At 49.2% G+C, this 26,157-nt stretch overlaps 1 protein-coding gene across 1 annotated transcript; it reads left to right on the plus strand.

Annotated features, from left to right (window-relative positions):
- Positions 1–1,669: 1,669 nt before the first annotated feature.
- gon4lb (gon-4 like b) lies at positions 1,670–25,620 on the plus strand. The gene is made up of 32 exons (XM_061248219.1): positions 1,670–1,957; positions 2,733–2,998; positions 3,233–3,331; positions 3,572–3,795; positions 4,140–4,214; positions 4,430–4,480; positions 4,628–4,678; positions 4,943–5,038; positions 5,372–5,494; positions 6,194–6,373; positions 6,800–6,998; positions 8,173–8,274; positions 8,424–8,464; positions 8,599–8,711; positions 13,449–13,659; positions 14,350–14,436; positions 14,521–14,692; positions 15,171–15,321; positions 15,762–15,912; positions 16,007–16,123; positions 16,681–18,694; positions 18,806–19,026; positions 19,338–19,623; positions 20,257–20,420; positions 20,864–21,079; positions 21,646–21,789; positions 22,085–22,399; positions 22,581–22,691; positions 22,950–23,178; positions 23,433–23,745; positions 23,867–23,969; positions 24,819–25,620. Exons 1-32 carry the CDS (start codon positions 1,932–1,934, stop codon positions 24,915–24,917), a joined length of 6,750 nt encoding a protein of 2,249 aa, XP_061104203.1. The 5' UTR covers positions 1,670–1,931; the 3' UTR covers positions 24,918–25,620.
- The last annotated feature ends 537 nt before the right edge of the window (positions 25,621–26,157 follow it).

Here is a 26,157-nt window from a genome sequence, read left to right on the forward strand (position 1 = left end):
CCATTCCACATGCATTGTGTGCACGTGTCCGGCGCGATGGAGGCAGGGCTGGGATGGTAAATTTGGGGACGCGATCAGGAGTGACCACCATATCCCGCAGTGACACTCGTCTCGTCTTCATTGCTGTTGGGATGCCCTGACCGCCCGGAGCACGTGTCGCCATGATAGAAGGGTGCCTAGTTTTAATCACCGTCAGAGTAGGCATTTCACTATGTATTCCTTATTTAAATCGTAGGCTAATCAGAGGTATGGTGAAGAGCGATTCTCTGGACTAACGGTTTTATCTCTTCTATAGCCTTTATTAAAATAGAACTGTATTTTCCACAGGTTAGCCTATACAATTAGAAGAGAAAATAATTCACTCTAACATTAGAGAAAACAATAGCCTGCTATAGAAAATAAGCTGCCCTCAATGTCTTTCCTCACTCATTATGCGCTAGCTGCATGTCGGACTGACTGAAACTTTCAATTCATCGCCCAAGTAGTCCACGGAAAAATATATCTCACGATGACGTCAATCCTGACTTTTAGGTGGCATGTTCTGCGGTTGAAACTCCGCCCAATAAGCTTCAGATGTGGTTGGGCAGTAGGCGGTTTATGAGCTGTGGAAAACCTGACAAGGTAGCAAGAATGCAAGCAGAATTATATGTATAGGCGAAAAGGTCTGCAAGCTAATTTCTCACATTTTTTATTTCTTAAGTCAACTTGCATATAGACAATTAGAGAATGCATTTTAATGAAAAACGGACTGTAACCGTTCTCGTGAGTCCCAGTTACATACTACAATGTGTTTCTGATATCGATCACGAAGATTAGTATTGAAGTATTAGTGAAGATAGTATTGAAATTGTATTTTTAACAAATTAATTTATAGGCTATAAAAGGAGAGAATATGTTTTTGTGGAGGACAAAGATTCTTAATCCTACCCTGAACACATTAGCCTATAGCTCGTGAATATACTACTTTTCAAAATGAAATAAAAAACGTTATAAACAGGGTACATACCTTTCGAAATATATGAATTAATATGAAATTGGAAAATATGTGGGAAACATACATTGTGCATCCATGAGTGTCACAACACATTGCATTTGGTTTCAGATTTCTATCATGTGTGAATAAAATGTTATTTAAAAAAATAAATAATTAGAATAACATAATATACCATATAAAATTGTAGAATGCACTATTATATTTATTTATTTACAGTGTCAAATACAAATACATTGTATTTATTTACATTGTATTTGCCCCCTTCCTGATTTCCTCTATTATTGCATATTTGTCACACTTAATGGTTTCAAAATTTGATATTATAAAAAGGGTACACGAGGTAGCAAAGCATTGCACTACCTCCACCATATTACAATATTGGTATGATGTTCTTACTGTGAAATACTGTAATTTCTTTATGCCAGACATAATGGGACCTGTATCAAATTATCTGAAACCATTCAGTGTGACAAATATGCAATAATAGAGGAAATCATGAAGAGGGCATCAGTTTTTTTATTGCACTGTAAATTATCCAATGGATAAGAAATAAATAAACGATTTATTAATAAACGAACAAGGACGCCAGGCTCCTCGACCTCCATACTTCTATCTTCTATTCCTTAAAATTGGCTACAGCATCAGTGCCTCGACTCTGACAATAGCGCACCCACGGGGAAGGGTATGAACGCAACACCCGGAAGTTGACTTTCTGGTTGGCGGATAAGGCGTTTGTAGTAGTTTCTAGGATGGAGCGAAACACGACCTGGCGGGCACTGAATAACTTACTTGCATAGGATACAAAATACCGTCCATCAGACCATTGACATTATCGGCTGAAGCATAGAGAAAGGACAGTGCAACCCGGAGTCGGACAAGTCCACAAGATCCATCAAGCGATGCGCTGCAGCCCCGTGAAACGAGCAAACAAGAACGAATGAAAACATCAACAGCACTGACCAGGTGATTTCATCTGAACGCAGTCGGCAAGATAGCTAGCACGTAGCTAGTCTAACCCTCTTTAACTTTAACTCAGATTATAGCTAAATCAGTTAACGATAGCAAATTATGTCTGACGATACTTCCCGGTGCATTAACTCTCATGATAAACATTGGTCCCTTGCTATGTATTCCCTCGCTAGCTATTGCTATGTATTTTGTTTTCTGGACAGCTAGCTAAACTTAGCAAGCTATTTTTTTTACGATTTTGCTTACTTGAGTACATTGCCAATGAATTAGCCTACTACGTTATGTTGACATATAGCTTGCTAGCTGGCTTTAACATTCCCTTATTGTTGGGTGCATTGTATTTTGATACAGTAGATGGCTACCTGCTGTCCGAGGCCCTTGCTTTCAGTTTCAGCATTCCGTGCGAGTATGTTCATGATTGTAAAACTTCGCAAGTCGACTTTTTGTACTAAACAGCCAGGTTTCAAAATCACATTTTAAAATGCGAATACGCTAACCGACCATGATGTGGAAAACGCAGTCCATTTTAAGTATGGAGACCGTTCCATTTAGCATCAGTGACATTTGACAACACGCCATGTTATGTGAGACTACCAACCATGGTTTGAGCACAAATGAGAACAAATAATGTCCTAACTGGTGAAATAGGATGTATTTGAACTTTAGAAAATGTTGAAATTCAACATTTAGAAATGTTGTTTATGTACTTCGATACAGTACATTGCTCATATTTGCTGACGATCTTTTATTATGTGGTTTGGCCTGGCAGGTCCAAGTTAAACATGAAAATGGCACGGAAACGTAAATCCAGCTGTCCAGAAGAAAGGCTTACTCGTTCCAAAGCTAGGAAAGAGGCCTTTGTCTCTAGATGTCAGCCATCCCCCAATGCACCTCTGAGCATAGAAAATAGGAAGATATCAACACCTGTCAAGAAGAAGGTCCAGGGGATTGATCCAGATGCACCATCGCCAAGACGATACTCTCCAAGGTTCAAATGTCAGAAAGAGACACCCAGCAAGGAGCATAGTAGTGCAGGTACTGGTACTGCCGTAGAGAAAGAATGAAATGCGATGTGGTGTATGGGGTGTGTAACTGTAAACAGTTGCTATAATTGCTCTTAATAATTTATATATTAAGTGCTTACCTGGATTTTGAAGGGACATTGTGAAAGAAATTGCAGAGGCGGAAGATGCATCCTTAGTATATGAAAATATGGGCATCTTATCGATATCATCTTATCAATGCAATCACATACACCTGTGTTTTTAGGCCACGTTCAGGTTATGGAGCTCCAGCACTGTTCTAGCCCAGTACAGCACCCCCTACAGGAGGAGGAGGACACCGAGCTTGGTCTGGTCATCACTCTGGGTGAGATTTGCACTTAAATTTTCCTGCCATTGTGCTCACAGCTACTGTCAAAAAAAACTCATGTCCTAAAAATAGTGTCCAAAAAAAAGTTGAAAAGGAATTGGGCTGACATAGCTTTGCTGCGGTAAATACGGAAGTATTGTCTTGTGTGTTTGTGTTCCTCGTGAATGTTATTTTGTAGGGATGTTACGCAGAGCTCTTTTTTGATCTGTTCGTTTTTGCGTACCCTTTTCCCCTCAGATGAAGAGCAGTGTGCGGGGCGGTGCGGAGGGAGGAGGAAGGGTGGGGAGAAGGTGAAGTGGGGCTGGGCTGATGAGGAGGCCGATGGGCTGGAGCTAAGCCATGAGGAAACGGGCAGAGAGGGTCTGGTGGAGGTGGAGCTCTGCAGGCAGCTGGACAGGGCGCTGGAGAGAAAGTCGCGCCGGCACAACCTGACCAACGCCAACGTCCGCAGCATCCTTCATGTGAGTTGCGCGGACCCCTCCCAGATCCTCCGTCCACACCCCCGTCTCTTTCATGGGAACGTCTAATGGCTAACTCGCCACGTTCTCTGAGTGGCCTTCCCATGACTGCTGCTTGCGTTCTTCCTACTGATGTGGATATTTCCAAAATGCCCTTATTTTTGGTGCTGTTGTTCAGGTTGCCCCTGATATGGACTGTTCCTGCTGCTTTTTCAGATCAATACATGTTGATGGTGCATCCTTTAATCTTACACAGTTTACATAATTTCACCGTTTGCCCATATTGCATATACACAGGGACACTGGCCTAAACGTCTCAGACATGTTTTTTTGCCCTTTGCCCACAGGAAGTAATTACCAATGAGCAGGTGGTAGCCATGATGAAAGCTGCGATCAGAGAAACGCAGGACATGCCCATGTTTGTGAGTATCAGCCGTTCAGTGTGCTGCTTGTGCACTCATGCTTTCCTCTTTATACTCTTGCATAAGTATTTTGCATTCCCCTGTTTGTTTGCTTGTTTGTCATGTGTCCGTGACCACATTGTATCATATTTTTACACTCCTGAATGAAAGGTTTTGATCATTTTGATTTTTACCTGCTTTTAAGACAATACTTTATCATTTCATTTTTCTCTCAGGAGCCCAAGATGACACGCTCAAGGCTAAAGGAAGTAGTTGAAAAAGGAGTGGTAAGTTTCCTGGCCAGTTTCTGTCATGTCTCTCTGCATTTCCTCTCCGTGGCTTATTGAGTGGCGTACAATAAATACATGTATATTTGGTGTGTGCATGCCAGCTTGTTTGAATCACTGTGAATGTGACTTGTCTTTGTCCTGTAGGTCATTCCAACATGGAACATCTCTCCCATCAAGAAGGCCAGTGAAGTAAAGGTATGTGCCTCATATATGGGTTTCTACCAGTGTGGGAGTAGGGTCGGTGGGGGCAGTTAGGTCATCTCTTTTAGGTCATTTGAAAAGCTCCCTGAAACAAGATGATGGGAATGCTAGGAAAAATGATGTTGTTGAATTTGTATCCAAATTCAGACTATGAACTGTTTGAGAACACATGCAGGACCCCGTTAAGATGGCATCTTCATCGTGTATGCAGTGCAGATGACTGATACATATTTGTTCCACTCATAACCCCTGTTCCAGCCTCCCCAGTTCGTGGACATCCCTCTGGAGGAAGAGGACTCCTCTGATGAAGAGTACTGCCCTGATGAGGACGAGGAGGATGAGACTGGGGAGGAGGTAAGTGAGGCTGAACACATCCTCCATTTCTCTTCAGAAAAATGTCTGTTATTCACTCTGTACAAGCCAACAGTAGTACAGCACCAACGAGTGTTGGGCACCGTGTTTCTTTTAACAGTTACATGTTGTTTTTTTTTAAACTTTCTGTCTGTTTATTGTAATTCTGGCTTTTCTGTGCCCATTAGTGGTTCACTGTAATGGCCATAACGTTCTGGCAGAGAGTGTCATGAATAAATGATTAAGTTGTTGGATGAAAGCCAATGTTGCGTTGTTCTGTGTAAAACGTACGCGCCCCTGAGCCTTACAGTACTCTGTCCCGATGGCGTGTTCCAGACGTTCCTGGAGAGCGATGTGGACAGCACCGCCTCGTCTCCCCGCGGCAGCAGAGCGGGCCGGCCCAGGACACCCATGAACACCTCCGAGTGCGACGAGGACCGGAGCAGCAGTCCCAGACAGGTCCCCCTCCCGCTTGTCCTCCTGCCCCATTCCTCATCCCTAGCACTTCTGTTGGGACCCCAATGGAATCAAGTTATTGATGGATAGTTACACTTATTTATTGATACTTATGGTAAATGGTTTGCATTCATATAGCGCCCTTTATCCAAAGCGCTGGACAACGGCGATTGGCTGCCATGCAAGGCATCAACCAGCTCATCAAGAGCAGTTGGGGGCTAGGTGTCTTGCTCAGGGTGCGAATCGCTCTCACCTCCTGAACCACTGTCCACTCACAGGCTGATTATGCAACAATATTAATAAGCATACTAATGGGCGACAATGGCTCAGGTGATGAGAGCAGTCATCTGGCAGTCGGAGGGTTGCTGGTTCGAATCCCACCCTGGGTGTGTCGAAGTGTTCTTGAGCAAGACACCTAACCCCCAAATGCTCCTGACGAGCTGGTTGGTACCTTGCATGGCAGCCAATCGCCGTTGGTGTGTGAGTGTGTGTATGAATGGGTGAATGAGAAGCATCAATTGTACAGTGCTTTGGATAAAGGCGCTATATAAATGCCAACCATTTACCATTTTACCATTTAAAAGAAAGTCTGTCATATCAAACGTCATCACACTTTATGAAAGGGTATTTTAATCTTTCTGAAACCTTCACCCTCTCCCGCCTTGCCCGTCCGTAACCTGCACTCCTTCCACGTTCCTCCAGGGTTCTCGGCAGTCCAGACATCTGCGTGTGGACGCCGTTCCCATGGGCCCCCCTCCGCCCCCCCAGCCTGCTGGCCCCCCCCGGCCCCCCCGAGCCCCGCCCGAGTGCAGCTTCATGGAGAAGCTCAACGCTGTGGAGGAGGAGCTGGACTCCAGCCTCATCTGCATAGAGCCCTACCAGGTACGGCTCGCACTCCGCTGTTTGGCTTGAGGGTTACACGCCTAAATGATACTCCTTACCTGGACAACTTTGCTGGGGCTAGCCTGAAATTAGTACTGGTGGGGCACACAGTGCTCAGAAAAAGAAAACCAAGCCTGCGCCTAATTCCATACACCAACTCGGAACACAGAAATACCCACTGTAGCCACAGGTGACCTGTCTACTGCTCCCCAAATTATCTTTAGTTCAGGTTGATTTCCTTTAGAATTCTGCACCTGGGAGTTGGAAGTGCAGGTCTCTGTTTACAAACCCAGTTCTTTAATATCTGTGCCACACGGGAAACCAGTTCTTCAATATCTGTGCCACACGGGAAACCAGTGCCACCAGAGCCAGCAGTGTATGTCGACGTCAGTAGAGCTGGCCAATCATGAAGCTCCTCCCCCCCAGATGAGTGGCGGCGGAGGCCTGATGGCCTGCCGAACCCGCTCCAAGCGCCCGCTGAGGGACGTCCCGCTGGGCCGGCTGGAGGCGGAGCTGAGGGCCCCTGACATCACGCCGGACATGTACGACTGCAGCTCTACCCTGGAGGACCGCGAGTGGACCCACTGGCTGCAGAGCCTCATGACCTCTGACGGAGAGAACGAAGGTGAGGACGGAAGAGGGGAAGAAATGGAGAGGCGGAGAGAGGGATGGGGAGAGACGGGGCTAGAGACCGGGCTTCCGTGGGCTCCCTTTAAACCTTGGTGTTGTTCAGACTTAAATGTGCAAAACTGAGGTTTGTTGTTCGTTTACACATTTTTCAAAAAACATTCCTTTTTCCATAGATATAATTGTCTTTTAGAATGAAACTCCTGTGCTGTAAATTCACTGATCTTCGCATTTCAAACATGGAATTTCCCCTCTAAATTTGGTACGGTGTGAGTGAATTTTCAAGAAACATTCCTGGTCGTTTTACTGAAATTATGAATCCAGTCTTTCAGCAGTGCCGTATAAATGCAGTGTGAGAGTTCTGGGAATGTGAAAAATATCATTTCTTCTATCACAAAATGATGCTCAGTCGATTTTTTTGGGCCCCAGTTGGATCCCACACAGAAAATGAAGACGTCATAACCTGAGGGAAAACAAGACATTTGCTGACCATTTGCTTCCAGGCCACAGATTTGAGTGGAGCTGTAGATATCAGACTATATTTAGCCCGGTGATGTTTGGCTCCAGGTTGAGCTCTATCAGACTGATGACTCTCACCTTTCGAGCCTTATTGACTGAAGGGGCCATAATTTCCTTGTTTCTCTCCATCAAACCCGCAAACACTTTGAGACAGATGGTCCAGAGTGCATCCAGAGCCAGCTGTGTGTGTGTGTGTGTGTGTGTGTGTGTGCTGTGTGCGCATTGTCGTTTTAATGGCTCTCCTCTCTGTTTGCTTGGCCAGCTCCGTGTTTTTTTACGTTTTTTTTTTTTTTTTTTACCCAATCTCTGACCTTTCCCCCACTTCTGCCTCTCTTCCCCAGCTCCTGTGTGTTTTGCACTGAGTGTGGTTTTACTCTTGTACACATTCTCAAGTGCATCTTGAGTTAGGGATCCATCCTCTCCCAAAGCACAGTTTTAATGTGCTGTATTATTGAACCTGTATGTAAACTGTAATAATACTACAGTATATGCATGGTACCATTCAGTGTGATATTAATCCTCTTCATCCTCTGCCTCACTCTGAGAATGGGTTCTGTCCAGAAAGGGGTTTCCACTGAACGGTATATGGTTGAAGTATGTGTAAGGTTTGCCGTTAGTGTTTTGTACTAGCGATTCTGTCCTCTCTCTGTCAGAGGAAGGAGACGATGAGGACGATCCTGAGTATAATTTTCTGGATGACATCGACGAGCCCGACCTGGAGGACTACCGTAACGACAGGGCCGTGCGCATCACCAGTGAGTCCCTGGGCTCCGGTTCTGATTGGCTCATCACATATCAGCGGAAATATATTTGACCTGTTCTGACTCCAGTGTTCATTGGTCAAAGCCCCTTATTTGTCCTCTGCTTTCTTTTTTCGTTCTCTCGCTCTCTCTTTCCCTCCTAGAAAAGGAAGTGAATGAGTTGATGGAGGAGCTTTTTGAAACGGTAAGGGCTGGGTTTTGACAACTAAATAATTCATTTTCCAAGATCTGTTCACTGGAATTTGGTTTTTCACTTGCTCAGCTTTTCTTCTCGGCGTGTGTAATGATCTCACTTAAGTCTCTGTACCTGTTCTCCAGTTCCAGGATGAGCTGGGGGTCCAGGAACAGGATGAGGAAGGGCAGGAGGAAGAGGAGAGGGCGGAGAAGATCTCCCCTCAGGCGCCCAAATTCAACGTCCCGCAGGCCATCCGGTAGGTCACCCTAACCCGTGTCAATGTGTCTGCTTCACTACGTATTCACTCTCCCATTGGCTGCGTCTGTCTCCAACCTGACGAATGGGGATTCATTCTGTACAGTGTTAATCCTCCCAGAGAAAGATTTCTCACTGGGCCTTTTGTCCGGATAAAAGTGGATTTCACTGCACCTGTACAAACACTTGTGTCACTGATATGATGACATCAGGTAGAGAAAGGTTTACCTCCAGTCCTACGTGATAAGAATCCATCAAATGCCTCTCACAAGCCTCATATGAAGTATCGACCAACAGCGTGTAAGAAATATTGCATCAAAAGGCATACCGGTTCAGTGAGCACAATAAAATTGGCCAAAATATGAGGGATCTGCAAACATACTGCAGATAAAAATGGCCTTTGATTCGATCGTCTAGGTTGAAAAAAAGGTTAAAGGTTGTTATCATGTACATAAACATTACAATACATCAAAAAAACTATTGAAAGTATGTAGTAATATATTCGGCCAAATTACATGGTTAGTGCAAAAAAATCCCACTTTGTGGTAAAAATGATGTCAGTAAGGTCCTAATGTCAGACTCCTTATTGAACCCGTTTCTGTCCTGTCTGTCTCTTATTTTTACTCTAGTGTCTTTTACATAGAGCACGTTTATAACAGGAAAGGTGCCCACGTTTGAGGACACTTAAACTCCAGGCAGGTTTAAGACTGAATCCCCACACCTTCATGCACAGCAAGTCATTCATTTAGCAGTATGGATCAGGGGGACATCCATCATCTGTGGACATCCATCATGTGCCGATAAGATGTCCCTGCCTCGGTCTCCATCCATCATTCCGTGTCCCTCTCAGGCCCCTCCCCTCTCTGTGCACACGGGGCCCGTTGCCATGGCCTGTTTCAGCAGGTGTGTGTGTGTGTGTGTGTGTGTGTGTGTGTGTGTGTGTGTGTGTGTGTGTGTGTGTGTGTGTGTGAGCGAGCACGTATACAGCCCAGCTGCTGCGGTGCCTGTTCGAGTCAGCGAGTGTGTGTGTGTGAGCACGTATGCAGTCCAGCTGCCATGGTGCCTGTTTGCGCGAGCGAGTGTGTGTGTGTGAGCACGTATACAGTCCAGCTGCCTGTCCCTGGTGTTCACAGGCCTCTGTCCCTGCTGATGATGTGCGTTACATGAGCAAATCTCTTTTATGGGACACTCAGGCTTCTGATGACTTTTATGTGTGGCTGCTGTCAGTGCTGATAATGGGTATACAATACACGCGCACACACACACACACACACACACACACACACACACACACACACACACCGAGGCCTCTCTTTGGGACAGAGCAGCAGAGGGTTGCTGTCTCTGCTTGGGTAGGGAGGCAGAGAAATGCTCTGTTGGTGCTGATTCCCAAAACTCCAGAGACGGGAGTTAGGGCTCACTGACAGCAGAGCTACAACCACACACTCACATACACGAGTATGCACGCACGCTCACGCACGCACGCACACACACGGACGCACACAAAACCGAGCAGGCAGAAGGATTTTCTATAAGTGCATACGTCTCTAATCAATGCTTAATCAGTCAGGCTCTTGTTTTCTCAGGCATGAATGTAAGGGTTTTATCAGCTGTTGAAAAGATTCATTGATTTTTTTTTGTGTTTAAATGTGTGAATCATTGGGAAAGTGGTACCTGGTGACGTCTGCATGGTCACTGTACGCAGAGTCTAAGTGGGCTTGAATGCCAGTTCCGTTGGCGTCAGCGTGTCCTGATTACCCCGGGGTCTGTGTTTTGTCCCGCTGTTCTGGATGTTAATGCCGTAATGCAGGACTGGCACGGGGGGGGACCTGGGGGCTGCGGCAGCCTCACATTAGAGCGAGGTGTGTGTGTGTGTGTGTGTGTGTGTGTGTGTGTGTGTGTGTGTGTGTGTGTGTGTGTGTGTGTGTGTGTGTGTGTGTGTGTGTGTGTGTGTGTGTGTGTGTGTGTGTGTGTGTGCGCACTCGTGTATGTGTTTTTGTCCATACGTGTCTGTCGTACGTGCACACATTTTTTGTGTGTGCGTGTGTGTGTGTGTGTACGTGTACGTGTCTGTAGTACCTGCGCATGTTTTTTTGTGTGTGCGTGCCTGTATCTGAGTGTGTGTCTGTCTGTCTGTCTGTGTGTGTGTGTGTGTCTGTGGGTGTGTAGATCTTAAAGCTGCCCAGTTGCCCTCTTTCAGATGAGTGCTCTTGATTTAGCACACATTCCTTTTGAGTGCACCTTTCTGTGGGCTCACGCGATTCTTATCTTCGCTCATTAGCCTCCATTTGCTGAATGACTCCAGGATGGCATTGAGACATGGTGCTGAAAATGAATGAAGGGATAACGTGTGATCATGCCCCCCCCCCCTCCTCTCTCCCTCGTTATCTCTCACATACACCTGGAAGTGCGGCCGGTTGCGTGGGGAATTGACTTGTTTTGCTGTGTTAGTGTACCCAGCCTGGCTAAAGATTAATCACTCTACCTCAGTGTTGTTTTTAAAGGGTCCTGTCAGGGAAAGGTTGAGTAATTAAAGTGGTATGAATCACAAGGATGTTGTTCCTTCAACAAATAAATGTTAATCGTATTAGGGCATATGACTGAAAAGGTCAGTTCTTACCCGTGTTACTCCAAAATGTACACTTAGCAAAGAGCTTGAGACTTTTTTAAATGTCATTTGAACTTGAGACTTTTTTTAATGTAATTTGCTCAGTGTGTTACGCAGGGTGATGCGTTTTACTCAACGTTACATTTGATATGCAGTGTTATGCATTGATTTTTCAGTAATATAAATCATGTTAGTGTACTATTCCATACAACTCTGTGGCACAGGAGGAGTCCCATCCCCCTTGAGTATTTTAACCCTTTAGCGTGTAAGATCACACGTCTGATTTGAATGGTTTTAACAGTACATGGGATTTGCGCTTGGATTTACTCCGGCTGCTAGGTGGGCCCTGCTGAAGCAAACCAATATATCGTTGTGATGTCACTACTTCACAGAAGTGCAAATGCACAGACAGAGTATATGGATGTATCTGGGGTCTGTGCCTGTGAACATTCATTCTTAGTGTTTTTATAACACCTTCAACTCCTTTGCAATCCTCATAGCAAGGTAAATGTCATCTTCCACAGTATGGGACCTTTAAAGTGTAGCAGTGCCTCACGACTACTGTCTGTTCTGGCTCCACGGTGGTGGAACGAACTCCCCGTGGAGGTTAGAATCGTAGAATCTCTTGCCATCTTCAAGCGCAAACTGAAGACGCACCTCTTCAAGCTGCACCTCTCCCTGTCCCTCTTTCTGTGATATTTACTTGTGTAGTAGGATGTTTAGTTTGGCTAGGTAAGCAGTGTTTGGCTAGGTAAGTGGTTTGTTCATTGCGTTATTACGATTTAATAAGTATATATCTCTGTTGTGCAGGTAGCAGTTGAAATTGTACTTCCCTCTAGGGTCTTTCAGCGCACTTATCCCTGGTTATGGGTATGCACTTTGTTGTACATCGCTCTGGATAAGAGCGTCTGCCAAATGCCATTAATGTAATGTAATGTGTTGTATTGTATTGTAATGTAATGTATTGTTACATTACATTACATTACGTGGCATTTAGTAGACGCTCTTATCCAGAGCGACGTACAACAAAGTGCAAATCAATCACAAGAACAAGTGCAAAAGTAGACCTGAGAGTTTCGAGTCCTAGTGTAAACATACAGAAATTCAGAACCCTTGAAGAGTACAATCAACTTTCAAACTAGCATACCACAGTTGGCAGCTAGAATACAACAACAGCCAATAAAAACAACAATACCTATACAAGTAACGATATCTATACATAAGTGCCATTACGGTCTAAGGCTAATCACAGTGATTGTGAGTTGGGGAGGGAAAGGTGTAGCCTGAAGAGATGGGTCTTCAGTCTGCGCTTGAAGGAGGTCAGAGACTCTGCCATTCTGACATTCACCGGGAGGTCATTCCACCACCGTGGGACCAGGACAGACAGCAGTCGTGAGCGTGAAGTGCAGGTGTGGCAAGGGGGAGGCGCCAGACGGCACGAAGTGGCAGAACGGAGGGGTCTTGTTGGTGTATAGGTCTTGATAAGGGATTGAATATACACAGGGGCTGATCCTTTAACTACCTGGTATGCGAGCACCAAAGTTTTAAATTTGATGGGAGCCATAACAGGCAGCCAGTGGAGGTTGCTGAGCAGGGGGGTGACATGTGAATGTCTGGGAACATTGAATACCAGACGGGCTGCAGCATTCTGGATGAGTTGTAGGGGTCTGATGGCAGATGCTGGCCAGCCAGCAGAGAATTGCAATAGTCCAGGTGGGACAGGACCATTGCTTGAACAAGGAGCTGAGTGGAGTAGGTGGTGAGAAAGGGTCGGATTCTCCGGATGTTGTACGCCCGGGTCACCGTAGCGATGTTCTTGGAGAAGGATAGCCTGTTGTCCATCACCACTCCAAGGTTTCTTGCACTAGGGGATGAGGTCACTGTGGTATCCCCTAGTGAGATGGAGAAATCAGAGAAGGGAGAGGTTAAAGCAGGGATGAAGATCACCTCCGTCTTATCTGGGTTGAGCTTTAGATGGTGGTTGCCCATCCAGCTCTGGATGTAATGTATTGTATTGTATTGTATTGTATTGTATTGTATTGTATTGTATTGTAATGTAATGTAATGTATTGTAATGTAATGTAATGTATTGTATTGTAATGACATGAGGCCGGGCCCCGTGTGCCGCAGGTTCGAGGAGCCCCTGGCCAACATGCTGACGGAGTGCCGCCGGGCGGTGAAGGTGCAGCTGGAGGCGCTGCAGCAGCGGCGCGCCCTCGTGGAGAGCCAGGCCCGGGCGGCCCAGAATGCCCCGGGGCCCCAGGTGCTGCTCGTGCCCCCGCCCTGCGCCCTCATCCTCACCCCGCCGCAGAAACTGCAGCTGCAGCAGCAGATTCAGCAGGTGAGGCGCCCTCTGCTGTCCACCCAGGGAAGTACAGCAGTGGCTGGCAGCTGAAGCTCTGCATCACAGGGAAAAGTGTCATTCTCCTTCCTTTAAATTGTGGCACCATTATTTGGCAAGTACATGTACTATGCATATGTTAACAGCTCTTGTTAGTTCAATAGTATTTGATCACTGTATTGTTGAAAATGGCCACCCTCTGATCTGTAATATGTTGGCAATATGTATTGGGACTGCTGTAATGATCTGGCACTCTCATGTCATGTGTGTCAAGCTGTTATGCATTGAATTTCTGAAAAGCTCAGATCTAATCAGACATTTTGGCTCGGACTCAGCCCAGCAAGTAGCTTCCTTCTGCTGCTGTTCTCCTGCTCCTCCTTACCCTGCTGTTTTCCTGCTCCTCCTTACCCTGCTGTTCTCCTGCTCCTCCTTACCCTGCTGTTCTCCTGCTCCTCCTTACCCTGCTGTTCCCCTGCTCCTCCTTACCCTGCTGTTTCTCCTGCTCCTCCTTACCCTGCTGTTTCTCCTGCTCCTCCTTACCCTGCTGTTCTCCTGCTACTCCTCCCTGCTGTTTCTCCTGTTCCTCCTTACCCTGCTGTTCTCCTGCTCCTCTTTGCCCTGCGGTTCTCCTGCTCCTCCTTACCCTGCGGTTCTCCTGCTCCTCCCTAACCTCTGTCTCTCCTGCTGCAGCACATCCAGCTGCTGACCCAGGTGCACATGCTGAGCAGCCCGGTGGAGGCCCTGCAGAGCGAGGCCAGCACCTCCCGTCACTTCCTGGTGAGTGCTCCGCCCGCCCACCTCTCCGTAATGACTGTGGAAGGGTGAATGTCGAGTCTCCCCCTCTCTCCCTTCCTGCCCCAGTCAGAGCTGCAGTCCTTCGCCGAGCGCGGGGAGGAGACCCGGGCCACCGTGGAGCCGGGGTTCAGAAGCATCTTCAGAGCCTGCAACCTGCAGGGGGCGCTCTCTCTGCTGGAGGAGCTGAAGCTGTGTCCCGCCCCAGTGACGCCAGCCAAGCCCACGCGCTCCTACTGCGGTGAGGAAGAGGCGCGTGTGTGCACATGCATATGTGTGTGTGTGTGTGTGTGTGTGTGTGTGTGTGTGTGTGTATGTGTGTGTGTGTATGTGTGTATATGTGCATGCATCCGTCCGTGTCTGTACATGCATGCTTGTGTCTGCACATGCTTGTGTGTGTGTGTGTGTGTGTGTACATGCACGTGCATGCATCCGTTTGTATCTGTGCATGCATGCTTGTGTGTGTGTGTGTGTGTGTGTGCGTGTGTGTGTGTGTGTGTGTTTGTCCGTCAGTGTGAGTGTGTGTCCATGTCTGTATGGAGATGGAGGCACCATGCAGGCAGCACTGTTGGTATAGAACGGCACGCTGCATGTTGTTTGCTGGTCAGCACCCCCATGCCTGTGAAATAGTGTTGAATTCTAGCAGAGGAACAGGTCACAGCTGTGGCCTGTGTAATGCAGCGCAGCCACATCAGCCTGTGTTTGGGCTCCCTCTGCAGTGCGTCCGTACCCTCTGCTGCCCTCAAAGCTGGCCTGGCTGCTGGCCACCCGGCCTGTGTTCCTCCACCCTGAACTGCTGCCCCAGTGCAGCCTAGACCCCGCCCTGCATCCCCGCCGCACCAAAACTGGCTACACCAAGGGCGAGGACAGGTACGCGCTAGTCTTAGCATCCCTGCAGTCATTTACACACACTGCACGCTAACCTTAGCATCCCTGCAGTCATTTACACACACAGCGTGCTAGCCCTAGCATCCCTGCAGTCATATACACACACAGCGTGCTAGCCCTAGCATCCCTGCAGTCATTTACACACACAGCGTGCTAGCCCTAGCATCCCTGCAGTCATTTACACACACAGCGTGCTAGCCTTAGCATCCCTGCAGTCATTTACACACACAGCGTGCTAGCCTTAGCATCCCTGCAGTCATTTACACACACTGCATGCTAACCATAGCATCCCTGCATCATAAACTGGCCATATGATTAAAGGAACTGAAAAAAAAGATCATTTTTACTGCAATAATCACAATAAAGACCCTGAATCAGAACAAAACATTTGAGTGCGCTCTCTCTCCCTGTCCCTGCTCCAGCCTCATCCTCCTGGGCCTGAGGCACTTTGGTGAGACGGAGTTCCCCTTCCAGCTGCTGTGCCGCTACCTGATCCGCACCAAGACGCACGAGCAGGTGCGCGGCCGCGTCCACGACATGTGCCACCGCCGCGGCCCGGACAACGTGTTCAAGGTGCGTCTCCACCGCGCCGGACGCGGGAACGGACCTTTCCTCTGCTCCTCTCCTCCTCTCCTGACCCGCCTCATCGCTCTTTTTATCTTCCCAGCTCTACTTTCAGAGAAAGGCCCTTCCTCCGATGCCTCTGGCCTGCGGCAGGGTGATGCCGGGACAGGAGCGCCCCCCGGTGGAGAGAGAGGAGGCCATTATGCCAAACTGGCTGCGGGTACAAAGACACTGCACTCCCCTTGAAGCAACGGATAGGATCGTTATAGTCTGTATTTAAAATGGCTGTCCTTAATCCTACAGTTTTGGTCGATTTGGCAGCATCTGTGGTGGCTGGTGGTCAAAAATGTTCCATTTGAAATCCACCGAATGCTTATTTTTCTTAGGCGATAATCCAGCGGTAGCATATTTTGGAGGGATAAAAACTGCCTAGGGACAACCAGCAATGTCGCTTGACACCGTAATATTGAGCAACATATCAAACCTAATTTTAAACATGCTTTTAGGATTTAGGACTTTCCATTTGACATGCAAGTGCCAGTTCCTGTTATCACATTTGTATACTTGGCAGTATTGTAGCACCCAACAGCACCATTGAAAATGGCATTTTGAGGAGCAATTACAGAATGCAAACGCGTTGAAAATGATACAAATATGCCATTGTGAAAGGTATCAGATATGGCACTTTAATATACCAAAATGAAGAACTGTCACTTTTATTAAATTTATTTAAAATTTAGTACTAATGGAACATGTCTTTTTTTCCTCTCCCTGCAGAAAAGCTTGCCATATATCCACAGAGCAGTGATGCAGTATAACCAAGAGCAATGGCAGGCCTCCCCCGAATCCACGCTCTCCACGCCCCCTTTTACCTTTCCCCCAGGGACCCGCTACCCCCCTGCCCTCCCCAAAAGTGTTACTCTGCGCCTGCACCCTGCTAGATTCAGAACATTACGCCCGCTAGCTACACCCAAGTCCCGACCTCTCCGTGGCTACAGAACCCCGTCCTTCCCCTCCCTGGCCAAAGCCCCTGGAAATACCTCTTCTCAAGGGGTCGTCCTATTGGCGAAAGCCCCTTTCACTCCTATTCAAGGTGCCGTCCAATTGGCTGCCACTCCCATCACCCCTGCTAATGGAGCTGTTCCGTTGAACACTGCATATTCTATGCCCTTAAACCCACTGTCTCAGGCGTTTGGGCAAGAGATTGGATGCACTGTTCTCCCTCCCCACGATGCGCCCCCCGCCCTCCCTCCTGCCGTAATCCAGGTCCCCACTTCCCTGAACTCCCCCCTCTTCAGTCCGGGAGGAGTAACTACATGTATACTGCAGACGCCGCAGGTGCAGGCAGCGGTGCCCAACCAGAGACTGCGGCCCCGTAAACTCCTCCCCATACAGCCGGCTCCCCTGAGGCCTCTCCCAGAGCTCCTGCAGCTCCACAGCTTCTCTGCGGGCGGAGGCCTCCCCGCGGGCGGAGGTGCGGCCGCAGGAACGGCATCAGGAGCAGGGGAGAAGAGTAAAGTGGGGAAAAGGGCCTCGCCCACCATGATACTCAATCTGACTGCACCAATCGGCACCGCTGTCAGTGCGGGGCTGGCCAGGCCCCCAGCGGAGCCCACCCCTCCTCCACAGGACCCTGTCACTCACCCCAACGGTGCCCTCGCCAGGCTCCGCAAACTGGTCCGCCCGCTGCTACCGGCTCCACCGCACTCCGCCCCTCCCCAGAGCTTCTCCCCCGCCCCCGCAGACGGCCCCGTCACTCTGATACCCAGCCCTCGCTTCGTCTCGCACGCCCCTTCTCCTCCTCCCGGAGGCGCTCCGGAGAACAGGACTGGCCCAGGCACTCCCCCCGTTCAGAACGGGGTGAACGGAGCCGAATCGGTCACTGACCACCGAACACCCTCTGATGCGCCGCAGTTTACCTGCGTAGCTCAGGTAAACTCAAGTACAGACTGTGCCACCATTGTTCCATGCACCACCTACACAGGAACAGTGACCCCACCCCTCACCGTCGACCAAAACCTGCTGGTCACGACGGCGGAGGACAGTTCAGCTCCTGCTGTGACCCAAGAGGGGGGTCCCCAGTACATCCTGGTGCAGACCACCGCACAGGGCACTACCCAGTTTCTGCTCCTGCCCCAAAACTGCCTGGTAACTCCGGTCGTGACCTCGCAGGCCACCCCACACGCCGTCACCGGCGACCTCTCCGTGATTCAGGCAGGGGCACCGTGGGCTTCTGGGACCGTGAGCGGAGAGGACCTCCCGAACGCAGCCCTCGGCGTGGATCCAAGCGAGCAGGAGCGTGTGGAACTCCAAACGTCATCGAACGATCCCAAAGACACGCAACCTCCCGTGTGCCCCGGGCCTCCCTCCAGCACGGGAGACCAGCAGACTGCTCTCACGAGCGAGGACAACCTCGTGAAGCTAGTAGCCGGCTTCGAAGGACTGAAGGTGAAAGAGGAGGCAGGTGAAGAAGACGGAGAGGACTTGGAAGAAGAGGAGAGTGGAGATTTTGGGGGCTCCCTCCTGGCTCTCTCTGAATCTTCCGGAAGCCCGGCCTCCAGCCTGGAATGCTGCGCGGACACCTTGGAGAGGATTGGTCCAGAAATGGAGCAGTCGACACCCAGGTCCAGGGAGGGGGAGGGGAAGGGAGTGAGTGACGTAGAGAGGGACAGTGATGTCACCGAGGGCGGGGAGGGGGACTGCGACCGGGGCGGAGGAGAGAGTCAGGTGACCTGCGTGAGACTCAGCGTGACGCGCCCTGCCTGGGGGGCGGTTGTGCTGAGCAGCGGGAGTGAGGGGCAGGAGCATTCCGAGGGAGGAGGAGAGAAGGGGGAGCAGAGGGAGGGAGGTGGAGGAGAGGGCCAGGAAGGAGGCAGGGAGGGGGAACAGAATGGAAATGAAGGAGAGAAAGAGGGAGATGGGGAGGGGGAACGAGGTGGAGGGAGGGCTGGGGACGGAAAGAGGAGCGGAGAGGGAGAGAAGGATGGAGATGGAGAAAGGGAGAGGCCGGGAGGGGAAGAGGAGGAGGAAGAGGACTTTGATGACCTCACTCAGGATGAGGATGAAGAGGAAGTGATGTCGTCTGCCTCGGAGGAGTCTGTGCTGTCCGTCCCAGAGTTGCAGGTGTGTGTGTGTGTGTGTGTGTGTGTGTGTACGCATGCATAAGTGTATGTGTGTTTTTTGTGAATTGCACCGTTTCATATAAAAAAGAACACCAGGATGCTCAGTTCTGACTTATGAAGATTAATATTGTTCAAGCTTTGTGTCCTATTGTATGTGTATCTGATATTTTTCCATTTTTCCAAGGCATCGCATGAAAATTTATTCTGTAATGTTTACAACCTCTGTAGTGCATAACTGCAGTGTGTATCTTTGGGCCGGAGTTACTCACTGTGCTGTGTGTTACTCTCTGTGCTGTGTGTCACTCACTGCAGGAGACCATGGAGAAACTCACCTGGTTGGCATCAGAGGGGAGACTGTGTGGGGAAGGGGACTCAGAGGAGGACAACTCCCCAAACTCCCCCAATTCTCCCACCTCCCCCACCTCTCCCGTTTCCCAGAACTCCCAGGAAGAGAACTCTGAAGAGGAGGAGGAGGGGCCACCGAAGGGGGAGGAGTCTGAGTCTGGGGAGGGCGGAGCTGGCAAGCTGCCCAGTGGGGAGGTGCCACAGGGGGCGGGCCCACATCAGGCCAGCGGGAAGGGGGCCGGCCGGGGCAGAGGTCAGTACGGCGTCTGTGTGTGGGTCTGCTCACCTGTGTGTGGGTCTGCTCACCTGTGTGTGGGTCTGCTCACCTGTGTGTGGGTCTGTTCACCTGTGTGTTGGTCCGTTCACCTGTGTGTGGGTCCGTTCACCTGTGTGTGGGTCCGCTCACCTGTGTGTGGGTCCGTTCACCTGTGTGTGGGTCCGTTCACCTGTGTGTGGGTCCGTTCACCTGTGTGTGGGTCTGTTCACCTGTGTGTGGGTCTGCTCACCTGTGTGTGGGTCTGCTCACCTGTGTGTGGGTCTGTTCACCTGTGTTTGAGGGTGCTACTCGGGTATTGAGTCACTTGTGTCTGAGGGTGGTCAGAGAATCACTCAGTGTGTGGTCACTGTGTGGAATAGCTTACCAGGACAAGTAGTGGTGGTAGAAACACTGGGTTTTCAAGACCAGGCTTGATACAGTTCTAGATACAATTTCAGCAGGTATGCTTTAGTGGCAGGAAAAGGCGGGCATTGCTGGGCTAAATGGCCTGTTTTTGTCACTGTGTTATGTTGTTGTGCTGTACAGTTCACTCTACTGTAGCTCCTTCCATTATCATGATTGCCCATGTAGCCCTGCCTCACATTTGGCTGACCTGCTCCCCCCCCCCAGGGCGTGGCCGGCCGCCCCCCCGCAGTCTGAAGCGGAGCCGGCGGCAGGAGCGGGACAGCAAGGACGCGTCCAAACTGCCACTGCTGTACGACGACCGTATCCTGGACAACGACCCCCTCCGGGAGAGCAAGGACATCGCCTTCGCCCAGGCCTACCTCAACAGGGTGACGCACAGCCTCCAGCTCCGTCGCACTGTGGCCGCAGTTCACGTCTCCCTATAAGACCCGGGTTCAGATAGTATTTGTTTTGGATTCAAATACGTTTCAGTGCTCCACTGGTCTTCCCTGCTGCATTTGAGCCTGCAAGGAGAGGAAGGGCAGCGTTTATACAGAATGCATGTATTATGCAGAATAGTATTTAAGTCCAAGACAAATACTATTTGAACCCAGGTCTGATATCAACTAATTTACGTCGTATCTATTCCCCAGCTACACGATGCTCTGCTTTTTATTCAAATCTAATTTCTGAACACTGAGAAAAGAGGGAGATTACATATATGTGAGGAAAAATATGAATGAAGACTTGGTATGTGAAAGGGGTGCAGTTGGCCGTGTACACTCGAGGACGCAGACGTGTGTAACCCTCCCTGTGTTTTGGGGCCCCTCAGGTGCGGGAGGCCCTACAGGACGTCCCGGGGAAGGTGGAGGAGTTCCTGGGGCTGCTGTACGAGTTCGAGCAGGGGGGAGAGGGGGGCGAGGGGGCTGAGAGCCGCAGTGCGGTGGAGCTCTTCTCCCAGCTGAGGCCCGTGCTGCGGGACTGGCCTGACCTGCTGCGCGACTTCGCCGCCTTCCTGCTGCCCGAGCAGGCCCTGGAGTGCGGCCTGGTACTGCCCAACACTGCCCAACACTGCCCAACACCACCCAACACCGCCCACACCGCCCACACCGCCCACACCGCCAACACTGCCCAACACCGCCCAACACCGCCCACACCGCCCACACCGCCCACACCGCCCACACCGCCCACACCGCCAACACTGCCCAACACTGCCCAACACTGCCCACACCGCCCACACCGCCAACACTGCCCAACACTGCCCAACACTGCCCAACACTGCCCACACCGCCCACACCGCCAACACTGCCCAACACTGCCCAACACTGCCCAACACTGCCCAACACTGCCCAACACTGCCCAACACTGCCCACACCGCCCACAGGGGGCAAATACTTGTTCATGGTGCTGTACCACTGCTGGCCTGTCGTGTCCAGAATGTCCGTGTTGCTGCTTCCCTCTCTGACACAGCCATTTCTGTCTTTCACTCCCTCTCTTTCTTTCTCTCTCTCACTCTCACTCTTTCTCTCTCACTCTCTTCTCTCTCTCCCTCTCTCTCCCTATATATATATCTATCTATCTCTCTCTCTTCTCTCTCTCTCTTTCTCTCTCCAGTTTGCTGAGCAGCAGGCTTTCGAGCGCAGTCGTCGGTTCCTGCGGCAGCTGGAGATCAGTTTTGGGGAGAACCCGTCGCATTACCAGAAGATCGTGCGCGCCCTGCAAGGAGGGCCCAGCCTGAGCGACGCTGGCATAGATGAGGTAGGGCACGGGCCATCCTGCCTAATGCAGTAACATCTGCAGACCTGGGTCAACTTCATTACTGTTCTGTGCTTTACTGAGCTTGTCTGTTGTGTTGGAACCTAACTGCAAACTGCAAACCCCACCTTTTAGTCCTGTTGTTTGGCTCAAGACCAATCGAGCACAGAAAAGTATTTGAATCCAGAAATCCAAAACAGTGACGTATTTGACCCAGGTCTGAACACCTGGGGGTTGAAAGGGCGGAGCTGGGAGTCTGTCGCTATGTTGAACTGTCGTGGTTCTGTTTCCCTTCCAGCTGAAGGCACAGATGGCCTCGTTGCTCAAGGGCCACACGCACTTGCAGGGGGAGTTCTGGGTGTTTTTCGACGAGCTGCGGCCGCCCCCCTCCCGCCCGGGGCAGTTTGAGGAGGCCGCCTGGCCGGAGGAGGGTGGGGGGGTGACGGACGGTGGGGGGGACGGCGGAGGCGTGGGGCCCGTGGGAGGAGCTAGCGGGGGTTTCGAAGAGGTCACGCTTCCCGATTTGGAAGAAGAGGAAGAGGTTCACAAGATTGCACCGTTGACGGGCAGAAGCAAGAGGCGGAAAGAGTTAGGCACTCACAGCAATGACAAGGTGAGGGGACATGGTCAGGACACCTTGGCCCTCGAAATAAAGATAAACTCTGCTGTTATGATATTAGTGATGTTGTATCACCCAATAGAATAAATGACACCGTGGGAGCAGATACACTGAAACTGCTGAAAAGGCCTGCTTAGACATGCTGGGCTCTGATTGGTCTTATTGTTGCTTGCAGGAATGTGATTGGTCAGAAAAGGACTGCTCCTGCCCCTGCCATGACGCAAACCATGATGCCAAGCTGCGGAGACACAAGAGAAAGGGGTGCTGTCGTTGCCATACCAACAAGGTCAGCTGAAAATGAGATCGGTGGCTGTACATAATGTATCAGGGATTGTGTGGGGATGATAATTGAGTATATTTGTGTTATTTATTTTTTTTAATATTAAAATGCAAGTAAAGCTGTATTGGATAGCATTTTAATATTAACATTGAAAACAAACTTTAAAATGACTTTAATATGAATGGGGCAGGATGATGAAGAACATCATGCAGGGGCGCAGTGTATATGAGCAGTATATGAGCCGAAGGCTCTTCTTTCTCACAGGTCACTGAGTCCTCCAGGGGGGGAAAGAGTCGCGACACCGCGTACCCTGGATCCAGCAGCCTCCAGCAGGACAGCCAAGCGGAGACGAGGGCGGAGGAGCGGGAGGAGGAGAGGGAAGGGGAGAAGGAGGTGGAGACGGAGGTTAAAGACGAAGGTGGCAGTGATGCGCACAGCCCTCACCCTGGTACTGGCTCAGAACTTCACTGCCCCGAGCAGAGTCTCAGAGAGAGTAATTGCTTGTATTTATCATTCCCATGTATGTACGTGGCACATTGAGAAAAGGATAGATGTGGTATTTTGTGGGTATTTGATTGTTATTTGGGGTTATTGGAATGGTCAGTGGTCACAGTTCACCTCAGCAGTTAAATTATCAGTTTGTCGATTAGCAACCGAAATGACTTTTTATTTAACTTGATGTGTAAATGCAGTTGAAGAATGCACTGCTTTGAGACAATCCCTCTCGTGCCCTTTCTCACTCCCCAGCAGACCAAGGGCCACAGCCATGGGACGGCCCTGAGGGCAGCCGTGCCCGCAACCCTGAGGACAAGGAGGAAGAGGAGGAAGAAGAGTGGAAGGAGGTTGAGCGAGAGGGCAGCCCGTCCCCGAAGAAGAGCAGGAAGGACGGGGAGGAAGCCATGGTGTGCGATGGCCCACTGGCGCCCCCCTCAGGAGAGAGGGAGAGGGAGGCATCCCCGGCCACTGTTCCCCCCCGGCCCAGCCCCGGGGCCGACCCCCCTGTCTGTGCCAAAAACATCTCCCTCACCCCCAGCGGCGAGAAGGTGATCCTGTGGACGAGGTGAGAGGCTGAGATGATTGACCATGGTTTCGTGCAGTAATGGAAAGGGTCGAGTCATGTTTATGCTAAACATTAAAACTTGTGTTTCTAATGTTTGCTCACCTGTCTGTCTGGGTAACAGGGAGGCGGACCGTGTGATTTTAACTGCCTGTCAGCAGCAGGGAGCCAATCAGAGCACCTTCCAAGCTGTCTCAGCTCAGCTTGGAAACAAGACAGCCAATGAGGTGAAGTATTTATGATGTTGTTTTGTAGCAGGGGTGTCAAACTCCTGCCGTGTGCGCAAGTATTTGTGGTTTTTTTTCAGTCAGGAGGTGATTAAGCCCTCAGGAACAAGGTGTGTGGATTTTGCCTGTGAATATTAATCACTCATGCAGAAATGCATCGAAAACCAGCAGACACTGCGGCCCTCCAGGACTGGGGTTTGACACCGCTGTTTTACAGTATTGTGATCACAAACTCAAAGACTTGGATGAAAGTATTGTTGTCACAGAAATGGATACCATGCCAGTTTTAGCATTTCGCACAGAAATGGATACCATGACAGATGGGGAAACGGAGATGTGTTTTATGTTCTATCAAAAGTAGCTGCCGTGCAATATACTGTACTGCACATACAGCCTGAAGCACTTCCTGATCCTAGACGTGCCATCCTTAGAGGAAGTACAGTATCTTTAGCACTGCAACTCATTTTCCAGAACAGTTTTCACTGAGTTAAAACAATTATAGGAAAACAAAAAATAATTTGCCGCTGAAGCTGAATTGAGCAGGTGTTTCAGTATTTTAGAGTCAATATAATAAAATAATATTTTGCTCTTTATGCGGTTTTACTGCTTTGGAAGTGCTTCATCTGACAAGCAGTGTTTTGTCTGGTGTATTGTGGTTTCGCGCATGTTCATGACCTATTATAATCCAGTGTGTTGTGCAATCACTGTACATTGGTTTCTAGTGAGAGTCTGAACACGGTCTGTTATTGTTTTCTGGATGTATGTAAAGCAGGCTTGGTGTGGTCCTCCACGGTCAGGGTGACCGTTACGCGCTGACTGCGCCTGACCCTTGACCCTGTCCTCTCCTAGGTGTCGCGGCGGTTTCGGGACCTGATGCGCCTCTTTCACACAGCTGCCCGTCAGGTTAGCTCGGAGGACGAGGCCAGCAACGCCGAAGAGCTGGACTGACCTGGACCTCCGGGGTCAAAACCAAAGAAAGAGAAATGATGGATGTATGCTGTCACAAGCACAGAAGTCCGTGACATGGACTTGGAACAAATGGCACTGTACATTTGCAGGAACCAGAAATCAGACTGGGGCTACAAAATAACATGGTTATTTATCTTGTTTATTTATAAGTTGTGTTTCTCATAGACTAGATGCCAGTAACTATTTAAAGGTCAACATTACCTGGTCTTGGAGTGGCTGTTAAATTCAAATAGGCCATAAAACTTGTCAGTCTCCTTCCTGAAGAACAAACTGAACCAGTCAGACAGAAGACATGGGCTGACGGGAATTGAGTCATTGGAACCAGATGCTTAAAATGACTATTTTCCAAGAATTTGGGGATATTTGGAGAAGCAGATCTATACCGGAGAATGAACCAACTGAATCACACCTTTGACCAGTACAAGATATACACTGAAAATATCCCTGAACCGCACCAGCATAATGCTTTTAAATTTACAAAGTCCAATGTGGCAAATTTCTGTAAATACTGTAAATAGAAATGACGCTGAGAATGTACAGTATTTTTTAACATATTTGACACTTTTATTCACTTGTGATGTGCTTGCTCGTAACAACCGAAAACCCTGGACATACAGTGCTTGTAATTCTTGTATGGTTGTGGAGGAAATGCTGTGTGAATAAAGTGCTCCACAAGAGCAAACCGTTGTGAACATGCCTGAGGTGCAAGTGTGGAAAGTTAAATTACATGGATCACTATTTCTGAGTTCTTCACAAGTGGTAAGTTCTCAATGTTCCAGATTCACCATAAAACTGGGAAGGCTGGGAAAGTTACCTGTGAGCATAAATTAGCACAATTGTTCAATATTTCACAACCTAACATAGAATTGGTCAGTATTTCATGATGTTAACATTGATGTGAACTTCCAATGAGATTATAAATGACTGAGCATCTGCCCCTGACTGAGTGGGCCTTCAGCCTTATCGATGTGAACATTATGTAAATGTGTAAATGTATATATTGTAATCCACTGTTATCATATCCAACAAAGAAGAAAAAGTAACATCTGCTATTAATTTCCTACATGAGAGAGCAAGGGATAATTGTCTGAGCGGGAGATTTTAAAGTACAGACTGTCTTGATGTTTGACAGTTTTTTCCCTGATTGGAAGGGGCTGGGTGCGATTTTGCGGGTGAATGATGGTTTTGGGGAGGTCAGCATGGTGAGTTTTTGTTTCCT

The sequence above is a fragment of the Conger conger genome, chromosome 1, assembly GCF_963514075.1.
Source record: "Conger conger chromosome 1, fConCon1.1, whole genome shotgun sequence".
Taxonomy (NCBI): Eukaryota; Metazoa; Chordata; class Actinopteri; order Anguilliformes; family Congridae; genus Conger; species Conger conger.

Coding starts and splice junctions, on each gene's coding strand:
- gon4lb (XM_061248219.1), top strand. CDS start 1,932: ATGAAAACATCAACAGCACTGACCAG. Junction 8,275..8,423: donor CAGGGCCGTGCGCATCACCA/GTGAGTCCCTGG, acceptor TTTCCCTCCTAG/AAAAGGAAGTGAATGAGTTG. Junction 14,437..14,520: donor GCACCTCCCGTCACTTCCTG/GTGAGTGCTCCG, acceptor TTCCTGCCCCAG/TCAGAGCTGCAGTCCTTCGC.